Source organism: Zea mays, chromosome 8, assembly GCF_902167145.1.
Source record: "Zea mays cultivar B73 chromosome 8, Zm-B73-REFERENCE-NAM-5.0, whole genome shotgun sequence".
NCBI lineage: Eukaryota > Viridiplantae > Streptophyta > Magnoliopsida > Poales > Poaceae > Zea > Zea mays.
In genome coordinates this window covers 176,826,161-176,836,155 of record NC_050103.1, presented here as the reverse complement: position 1 = coordinate 176,836,155, position 9,995 = coordinate 176,826,161, and the positions used below count along the sequence as shown (strand labels likewise).

Sequence of the window (9,995 nt, the reverse complement as noted above, 5' to 3'; positions counted from 1 at the left end):
GATCCGATCCTAGCATTCGCCGGAGCACAAAAACATTACCCCGTGTTAGGGCTTGTTCGGTTCTACCCCAATCCATATGGATTGAGGGGGATTGAGAGGGTTTCAATCTCTAGTAAGTCAAAATCTCTTCCAATCCGTATCAATCCCCTCCAATCCATATGGATTGAAAATAACCGAACAAGCCCTTACTGTAGCAGTCTATCTGCGCTCGCGCATGGAACGGTATGCCCTGTCTGCCTCCACGAAGCATTAAAACCCTATACATACTCCTTTCAACTACAGCACGGCGGCAGCTTGATTACCGGCCACAGTTTCAGTTTGGTCGCATCTCATCCATATATATACACACACGCCTCCGAAAGTAGGCGTGAGCTGCCTGCCATCCTGACTGCTTATTGTAAGAAACAGAGAATACAAAGAACTGTTCTCGCTATGTTCTTTATTGATGTGTCGAGTACAAATATATATAGATTACAACTAAAGATCATGCAAGTCTGATCCTACGATCTTAAAATGATGGGCTAGGAACTGGCCTGGAGACTCGGACAGAAACAAGAAGATATGATCTAATAACAGACGCTTTACATTATCCAACACTTATGAAAGCTAATGAGCTGATTAGGCACAGCCAATCACTGCTGCTTTCATGCATGGAGACCGGCCGGGTCGCTAAACCACCACGTACGTGAGACTCTGCGCAAATTAAATGCAAGTAGCAGCAGCGCTCTGATTCAATCTTATCGCGGGCACCCTTTAATTTGATTCAACCGTGCTTCATTATATTTCCTGGACCAATAATTATGCGGCAATATGGTCGTCACTAATTAATTAATGGAAGGGAGAATTCCTCCCAGAGGTCGGCGTACGTCTCCTATTGTTTTGAAACTATTGAGTATATATGTCTCTAAACTAGCCGACCAACGTTTTGGTCAAAACTCCAACCTAGACGAAAAAAAATTGTTGCCTCTAGATCTTGACTGTCCAGTCATTCAATTCAAATATGAGTTTTGAGCTCGGTTTTGTATATGTACGCCTGCAACTAACTACAGATACAACTGTTTGGTTTCACACGAAGGAATTCGACTGAAATGAACGTTCTACGGTAAGGTGGTCTTACCATTCATCTTGCGCACGTTGGGTCGAAAACCTAGCGCGACAACTACTCTTGGTCAAAGGACGACAGAAGGAAAACAGACCGTGCTTGCTTGGGTGTCATGGTTTAGCAAGTAAATTAACCGTTCCTTTCAGTGTTTGCTCAAGTCTAAACTTGAATAATCCACGTCCATTATCATTAATTCAAGTGTGGACAAGAAAAAGAGAGCTAGAAATAACTATAATTTGGGACGAGAGAGTTTTTGCAGCTGCGAGCTTGATCGGATTATCGGAACAGTGCACGCATGACGGCAGAACCGGCATGGGGGGCAGTCGCCTAATCAAATCATATATTCCAGCGATACGACACTGACGATGAAGCAATAATAAAAGAGCTAGCTTGGCAGTTATAGCGATAGTCAGAGTCAGAGAGATACATACTAACATACGTCCACAACGGACTGAGCTCGACTGAACCCATGTGAGTCTGTCAACCACCCACCCTGCATATATATATATATATATATATATATATATATATATATATATATATATATATATATATATATATATATATATATATATATATATATATCCTACAAATACTGTCATGCGCACGTATAATTGTGGTATAAACAAGGGCGCGACACGTTTTGGTGCTAACAACTACGGCATTGACCTCTACAGTCACGTATGTATATGCATTTGACTATCGGGCTCCGGGTCACCCCGCGTGCGAGCGTATCTAATTAAGATTAGCTTATTATCGGGGACCGTAATCTATCTAATTAACCAGTGGACGACACATCTTCTCACAGCTTAATGATCTGTGTTTGCTGCTTCCAGACCCTTTGACCTCCAAAGGGGCAGAGTAGCGGCAGATGACGCCAACGTGTAGCTAGAGCTCAGAAAAGAAAAAGGAGCAGCAGAACAGATGGACCTTGTTTTGCAACCTAGCTACTGGAGGACGAGGATCACTCGCATGAGGACCGTCAGGTTGAATATGGTTGTGGGCGATGTGCTGTTTTGGATGTAGTGTGAGCGCCCTTTTGACTTTTTTTCTGCTGTTTTTTTTTCTTTCTTTATAAAAGTTACCGGACACTTCCCTCTATCTTTATAATATAATAATGTTATGACTGGCCTCTGAAACAGAGCGTTGGCCGATACAATACAATAGTATATCAGTTTTTTTAACTATATCTTCTTTTACTGTTCTAAAAATCCTATATTTTCATATATATTTTTTTAATGAAGATGCGTCAAGACCTCGTGCGCGGGAAAAAAGATGGACCTTGTCGTCTAGCGGCTCGCGCTCCACTCGGCTCGGCTCGCCGTGGACCACTTCCTGCGCCTTCCCCGCGGCTTCGCTTGGCTTGCTGGGAATCCTGAGATGTGAGATGACGACGAGACGAGCGGTCTATAAATATTGGAGATTGCGGCAAGCTCACTGCCTCTGTATCTTACTCCCGTCTCGTCGTCACTCGGCGGTTCAGCCCGCAGGCCACAGAGGCGGACCTGACCTGGCCCTGGCCACCACCGAACGAGCGACTCTTCGAGCAGACGCATCGGCAGACGAGCAGACGCATCGCCGCAGCAAGCTTCGAGCGCCAGGCATGACGCTGGACACCCCGGCCGCCGTGGTCCTGGAGCTGATGACCATGGGGCAGCAGTCCGCGGCGCACCTCGGGGACCTGCTCCGGGCCGCGTCCCCTGCTGCAGCGTCTCCGCACCAGGAGCTCGCGGCCGAGATCCTCCGCTGCTGCGGCCGCGTCATCGACGCGCTCAGGGCCGCCGCCGCCGCCAGCGGGCACAAGAGGAAGGCGGCGGCGGAGTACCAGGACGCAGCAGCAGGGGGAGGCGCCTCGCCTCCTCCTCCTCCTCCTCCTCCGGGGCCGCCACTAAAGAGAAGGTGGGGGACTGCCGTCTCGTGTCGCCTCGTCTCCCCCTTGCACATGCACAACAACAACTAACAGAAGAAGTTTCGATTTCGCAGGGCGCGCGGCGGAGAGGCGACCAGGGAAGTGACCAGCGGCACGACGGTGGACGGCTTCATCTGGAGGAAGTACGGGCAGAAGGACATCAACGGCCACAAGCACCCGAGGCAAGTAGACTACTCAGAAGGCTCACTCAGGCGCTCAGCTCGATCCGTTCCGTTCCATTCCCGTCGTGGCAATCCACTCGCCGACCGACCGATGCGAGCTGACGGCTGACCGCCTGACCTTCATCCCACCCTGGCCTGCAGGCTCTACTACCGCTGCGCGCACAAGGACCAGGGGTGCGACGCGACCCGGCGGGTGCAGCGGACGCGGGAGCAGCCCGCGGCGTACGAGATCGCCTACTACGGGGACCACACGTGCAGGGGCGCGGCCACCGCCTGGCAGCAGGGAGCGCCGGCGCCCGCCGTCGTCGACTTCGGCTCCAACTCCTGGGGATCCGCGGACACCACCAGCGGAGGCTCGCCGGCCTCGGTGCCGCTGGGAGGGTGGTGGTCCCCGTCGGCGTCGTCCGAGGTCGGGTTCGAGGCGCATGCGGCCGCGCACGAGTGGCGCGACACGGCTGCGGCTGCTCCTGATCCGGTAATGGAGTTCCTGGACGGCGCCTTCGGCTGGGAATCCGTCCTCGAGGACCGCTTTGACTTGGGCGGTCTACATGGCATCGCTACGTTTCAGTAGATTGTTAGCAGAGCAGCAGTAGATCTGGACATGTGTTGTCGCCATCGCTGTAGTACGTGAGAACAGTTAGGCCGACCGTGCAGTTAATGAGTGACAACCCCCGACCCCGACCTAGGAGGGTCTCAACAAGATGCCGTAGATCACACTAGTAATAGTATTACTATCATGTTTCAGGCAGATGCCAGAGGGATCAGAACAAAACAAAGGTATCGCGTTCTAAAAATGAGGAATGTGTTTTTTATTTTTTGGAAGAAAAAAAAAACTTCAGTACTTTCTTCCCCATTAGAAAATGGAGCGGAGCAAAGGAACAAGGTGACGTACTTTCTTCCCTATTATGTACTTTAGCAGGTCGCCTAAAATATTACCCTCTCCGTTATTTTCTATTTGTCTTTATTTGTCGTTGTTTAGTTTATAAATGATCGAGAACGAATGTACTACTACATCCGTTCTCTAATTGTTATCACATTATAATAGACGAATAGGAACAAATCACAGTGCCACTAATTGTTATCAACTTGTCATCGGCCTTGAATAGTTTTGAGCGAGCTGGAATCTACAGAGTAATAACACTGACTGTTTTCGGACACTTCACGAAACATTGAACGCTTCACCGACCTTTCGGGCTGTCCCCATGAAAAACAAACAGCAGACAAACTGAAGAGCTAACTGCATGGCCTTTGAATGTCGTTTATTGATGTTGTTCAAGTCTATCATCTATACTACATGAGCAAAGGAACAAAGGAGTGCGGGAAGAGGGCCGAGTAAACAAGCAATTCTTCTGAATCCATGTGGTCATCATGCGGACACCTTACAACCGAGCTTTGCCTGAATTGAAGGATGATGAAGGAAATCGAAAGCAAACAGGCCATAGCCTTCTGGGTCTGCGTTCCCCCATGATCATCTGATTCATCCAAGTGCTGCATGGTACATGATTTAAACTGCTTGTCATGTGATGATCCTATTGTCTGTTTGTGCGATGCACATATGAAAGCACATAAGACCGAGATTGTATATGTAAGGTTACCATTAGTTCACTGAATCACTGTTGCTGCTCAGCTCTTTGGGGCTACCAGCTGCAATGCGATAGAAGTAAAAGCCTGCCACTACTCCACTGCAGCACAATTGAGAATTAGCTTAAAACACAGACAATTCTTTTTTCTCGGACCAAAAAAAATGGCTGCAGTTGCTGCAAAGACATAAAAAACTTAAACACTGAAAGATAAGGTATTTGAACTTTAGTGTTCAATTTAAGCTACGATATGTTATGAACAATACTACAGCTGTACTCAGATGAGAGGTGACAAAAAAAGGTACAATATGTTTTAAGTCGATAAACTGTAATATATGACAACTATGGTTATCAAGTGCATTTCTCTAAAGCATTAAACAACTTATCATATATATCAATTTCCTAAAAGAAATATCACACAAGTTTTAGGTGGACAAGGTATATACAGGTACAGAACATCAACTGGATGTATAGCAGAAAAGATTGCGGGATACAATACAGAAAAAAAGGTATCTACAAGTCAAAATTCAAGTAAAAATCAGTTTCTTAGTCATATTCTCCAGATGTAAAAAGTAAAAGTGGACAGCAGTTCTAATAAGTGCACCATGACAGGAAGTACACAGACAGAACATTGCTGGATGAAACGGATAATTTTTAGGTGATAGTATGGTTTTGGAAGGATCACAAATCGGCAGTATAACAAAGAGGTGGTCTATCAGAAAATCCCAGTATAGTTGAAAGAAAAAAGAATATAAAAAAATCCATCCATCAAAGCCATGTACGGTTGTACACTGAACTGCAACCTTCTAGTCACAAAAATTAAACACGAAAACATTTTTTGTGGGTCTTGCAGGCAACACAAGCGCAGGTTGAGGCACATAAAAATGTTGTGAACCCATGCAATGTCCTCACAAGTAGCTACATGTTTCTTTGGGTGTAGAATGAAAATAATGAAAGCAATTCAAAAGGTTAAATGTGTACTGACCTGAGGAGAACCATGAAGATTTTTGGAAACCAGCCATTCTACAAGGTAGAAAGAGATGGGCAAAATTAATTTATGAGCATCATAAATTTGATAATTAATGTCACATTGTCACTGCTAGAAAGTTTGCGGTGTTTACCTGGAGAAGAACTGAAAACTCCCTGAAGAAGATGACACTGGCTATTGCTGCATGCAACAAGTGAAACACATCAAGAAATAGCTATCTAGACCCTTAGAGCATCTCCAAAAACTCCCCAGAAAATGACTCCTAAAAATCAGTTTTAAGGGACATCTAAAAAATTAGTGGGGGTAGATTTTAATTCTTTCTCCAACAGATCCCTTAAAGCGGCGGATTGTTTCTGGTGAGCCCAAAAAAACCCCTATTTGTAGCTACAAATGAGGGAGTTTTAAGGGCTATGAAAAAGTTGAGAGCACTTTAGGGGAACTGTTGGAGACACGTTTTTGTGTTTTTCCCAAAAAAACTTGATTTAGGGGAGACTTCTGGGGAGCTCTTGGAGATGCTCTTACAATGTTATGACTTATCAGAATACAAATGTAATCAAATCTGTACTCTCAAGACAATAAATAAATATGTGATGAACCAGCATTGCTATAAATATAAATCATCATTGCAGTTAGATTATTGGGAAAAAAACTGAAAGCATATATGTTATGTACCTGACCAATAATTTTATATCGTGACATCCAATCTAATCTAATAAACTCAACGTGTTCAAATGTTCTCTATAATGAAATGGGGAAAAACGACAGGACATGCTGGACTTGATGTGATAGCATAAACTTTAATCCAGTCCAACCAAAATATAAAAAATACTAAGAATGAATATCAATCGGAGGAATTTTAGGAAAACTTTGGATAAAGAACAAGATCAATTCCTAAATCCAATTTGGACAGAAACCTTATAGAAATTGTCCTATATAACTTCTGTAGTATGATAAAATGAAAGCTCAATCCTGTGTTGTAGCCATATGAACAACTCATGACTGCAAACAGCCACTAATTTTACATTATCCAAGTTATGAGAAATCTGATCAATGTGCATAATAGAACAGTAGACATATATGATGGCACATTGGCACATATAAATGGCTGCCAAAACAGTGGATTTGGAACTTGCACTAACAGCACAAGAATTTAAGAAGCATTAAGATTTGACTATAAAAGGAGCATTGTTAGGTGCACAAATATAACACAACTTCTTGGAAAGAACAACCAGCTCTATAAAGAAGCAAGAAAAAACTTTCCAGGAACAAATAGTATTGTGAAAAATAACCTTCTGGAATTGATACTCACTAATAATCCTTCTATTTCGTCTTCTGTATACCATATCATGTTTATGTTAAACCTACGAATCTTAAGTGTCAAACAAGCATACACAGCACAAGTTCAATGCCACAACTATGCTCTCTAAAGGTTCTTATAAATAATGAAAAGAAAGGGTGAAAGCAAGACAAGGATGATGGATTGAAATGAACTAACCAGCTTGCCCTTTCACCAGAAGACGAGGCCGACGGCCGCCATCTCTTTGTGATCTCAAACTTGAGATTCCCAGAGCCAACAGTGCAAGGCCAAGAATGATACCAAAACGAAGGGCAGAGGTACTTCCGGCCAACATGAAGTTGAGGAAACCCCCTACGGTAAGAAAGGTACCTACAGAAGACCATGCAAGTGCAAGAATAATTTTAACCCTTCCAGTCAGCATTAAATTGTGTCAAGACTCAAGAGCTAATTGACAGTACAACACATCACGTGGTCTAGTGAAAACATTCTTTTCCATGCATTACGATTTCTCAACCAGGGAATAAAATCAATTTCAATTGAAAATTTCACCAATGTAGAACTCTGACATACCAAACGGAATGCCCACATGATAATCCTCATACTCTGATGGCCAATTCAATTTTCCAAGAGCCCTGAACGTTGTTGTGATATCCTTGATCGAGTCTGGGGAGTTCCGAGCTGCCATCATCAGATATTCCTGTCCCTCCTGACCAATTTCGGTAGCTACCACGCTCAGGTCCTTCTGTGCTTTGTCTGCCTGTATCTTCAGCTTCTCTGATGCTTCCAGCAAGACCTCCCTCGTCCTCTCGGAGTAGACATCATAAGCCTGCATTGACAGGGCCTGCATCCGCAGGGCCTCAGCCTTGAACTGCTCCAGCATTACCTTCCAAATTTCCTGAGCTTCCTCGGGCTTTATCTCCCCGTTTCTGTCATCCCCCACCTCTGAACCCTCCTGCATCCAGCACCAGCATTCAAGCGACTAGATCATGAAAGTTACCACAACAGAGTGAACAAAACATTGTGAGGAACCAAACAATCGAAATCATCACCATACGACATATATCGTGCACGCATTTTGCCGAAATGGTTGTGGCAGCATAGAGAAAAAGGGAAGGAGAAACTACGACGAATCAGCTGGCGAGAAACAAAAAACACGCCTGAGAATACGAGAATCTCGCCGCCGGAAACTGCAACAGACGCAAGGATCCCAGATAGAGGGTTGACTCACGGTTTGCTCCCCCGCTAGGGCGGCGACAACGCGGCGGTCCCGGGGTGCCCCCCTCCCCGCGAAACGGCGACTGGCCGAGATCGCCCGGAGTGAAATCTCGAGGTGGCGATTGGTCGAGAACGAGGAGCGCGTAAGGCGTAGGGATGGGGCACACGCGAGGGGGTGAAAGGCGGCGGCACCCGCGCGGGCGTGCTGGGTGGAGCTCAGGAGCGAGGCGGCGGCGGCGGAGGCGTGGAGGAGAGAGGCGGCCATCGGGGTTTACGCGCCGCCTCTGCAAGGGAGGAGACGGGAGGAAGTGGCGAGTGGTGGCACTGGTGGGGGTGGGAGCGGCGGACGGCTCGAAGGAGAGTGGCCGCGAGGGGAAACGGTGAGTTTTGTGGGGTTTCTTGGGGGCTTTCGGGTAGTTTTGGTGGCCGCCTATGCAGTCCGGACGAAATGTTTAGAAGCAAAGTATTTTAAAATTTTTAAAGTAAAATTATAATATTGAGAATATTATAGTATGTTTGGTGTATTATAAAAATCCATGTTTTAAATACCATAATTTTATAGATATTATAGTAATTTTTTAGTATTTAAAACTTCATCTCAATCCAAAGTTTTTATCTATAACTAGCCTTGCATATTTATATTAAATATCATGGTTTGAGATATTTTATATTTAAAAACTACAGCTAAAAGTGATGTAAAATTACTATGGTTGTGTCATGACATCTTAAAATCGTAATATTCTAAAACCATGGTGGTTGTATATGCTTGCAGGGTTTTAAGTTGTTCACATACTTATAACTAGGGTTGAAAACGGACAGAAAAAATCCCGTACCGACCCGTACCGTTTCCTACATTTGACCCGACCGTTTCCGTATTTACGGAAAAATATGGAAACGGGACGGAAACAGGAGAGGGCTTATTCCGTCCGTTTTTGCGGGATCCCGTTTTTCCCAGATTGAACTCGTATTTATTCCGTAATTGACAAATATGGGACGAGTCTAATATGCATTAGTATATAAAGTAAATCCTCGTGTATTTAGGTGATAAATTATAGCATAATTGACCATTGTAACCACCGGCTCTTTTCAAATGACAAGTGATTTAAAGTCTTAAACAACATCGGATGTAGCTAAATGTACACATTTAGCAACCAAACAACAATAGAATGTTGCCTCTCTATATCTATTTGTTTTATGTTATTGTTCTGCCAATCAATCACTAGTCAAACATCAATAACATTTCTATTTGTATTAAATTATGAGTTTCCGTTAGTATTTTCGTTTCCGTTCGTTTTCACAATTCCGTTTATCCCGCTCCCGTTTCCGTTCCCGACTATTCCGGACCCGATCTCGTTTCCGATGATAAAATGTAGATACGGAAACGGGAGATGGGTTTTTCCGTCTGTTTTCATCCCTACTTATAACAAAGTCTCACTTCTAATTACATGGTGTAGAAGAACCCCTTGCTCCCAAACATGCCCATAAGGGCTAGCTAGACCAAGGATATTTCTATGAGAGCATCTTCAATAAGTCCTTATAAGTCCTTAAACCTATTTCTGTCAGATCGGACCAATGGCGTTGTGTGTTGTCGCGTGGTGACTTTTCTGCATCAAATGAACTTTAGTAAAAAAAAATATAGTTGTTGGAGTATTATCTTTTTTATTGGATTTAATACTTTTAATTAGATCCCAATGTCTATATTTTGGGAACAAAATTTTTGGT

The 9,995-nt window shown here is 44.3% G+C and overlaps 2 protein-coding genes across 3 annotated transcripts; one reads left to right on the top strand and one right to left on the bottom strand.

The window, feature by feature from the left end:
- Positions 1-2,431: 2,431 nt before the first annotated feature.
- LOC103636551 (WRKY transcription factor WRKY71) lies at positions 2,432-4,145 on the top strand. Its single transcript, XM_008658895.4, has 3 exons — positions 2,432-3,001; positions 3,086-3,193; positions 3,335-4,145. The coding sequence occupies exons 1-3, from the start codon at positions 2,490-2,492 to the stop codon at positions 3,762-3,764; spliced, it is 1,050 nt and encodes a 349-aa protein (XP_008657117.1). The 5' UTR covers positions 2,432-2,489; the 3' UTR covers positions 3,765-4,145.
- Positions 4,146-4,251: 106 nt separating this feature from the next.
- Positions 4,252-8,663, bottom strand: LOC100273380 (Protein FATTY ACID EXPORT 3 chloroplastic). 2 transcript variants are annotated; one of them, XM_035961338.1, is made up of 7 exons: positions 8,287-8,661; positions 7,629-8,037; positions 7,257-7,427; positions 5,895-5,941; positions 5,759-5,796; positions 4,789-4,875; positions 4,252-4,681 (listed from the first exon to the last, which is right to left on the bottom strand). In XM_035961338.1, the coding sequence occupies exons 1-6, from the start codon at positions 8,536-8,538 to the stop codon at positions 4,791-4,793; spliced, it is 1,002 nt and encodes a 333-aa protein (XP_035817231.1). In that variant the 5' UTR covers positions 8,539-8,661; the 3' UTR covers positions 4,252-4,681; positions 4,789-4,790. The 2 variants fall into 2 exon arrangements, with proteins under 2 accessions (XP_035817231.1, NP_001232838.2); NM_001245909.2 differs by having other exon boundaries at positions 4,271-4,681; positions 7,629-8,010; positions 8,287-8,663.
- Between the last annotated feature and the right edge of the window lie 1,332 nt (positions 8,664-9,995).

Excerpts from the sequence above, each read along its gene's own strand:
- LOC103636551 (XM_008658895.4), top strand. The coding sequence starts at position 2,490 with ATGACGACGAGACGAGCGGTCTATAAATATTGGAGATTGCGGCAAGCT. Across the intron at positions 3,002-3,085 it reads GGGCCGCCACTAAAGAGAAG|GGCGCGCGGCGGAGAGGCGA; the intron begins GTGGGGGACTGC and ends TCGATTTCGCAG. Across the intron at positions 3,194-3,334 it reads AACGGCCACAAGCACCCGAG|GCTCTACTACCGCTGCGCGC; the intron begins GCAAGTAGACTA and ends CCTGGCCTGCAG.
- LOC100273380 (XM_035961338.1), bottom strand. The coding sequence starts at position 8,538 with ATGGCCGCCTCTCTCCTCCACGCCTCCGCCGCCGCCGCCTCGCTCCTG. Across the intron at positions 7,428-7,628 it reads TCATGTGGGCATTCCGTTTG|GTACCTTTCTTACCGTAGGG; the intron begins GTATGTCAGAGT and ends GGTCTTCTGTAG. Across the intron at positions 5,942-7,256 it reads TCTGGTGAAAGGGCAAGCTG|CAATAGCCAGTGTCATCTTC; the intron begins GTTAGTTCATTT and ends TGTTGCATGCAG.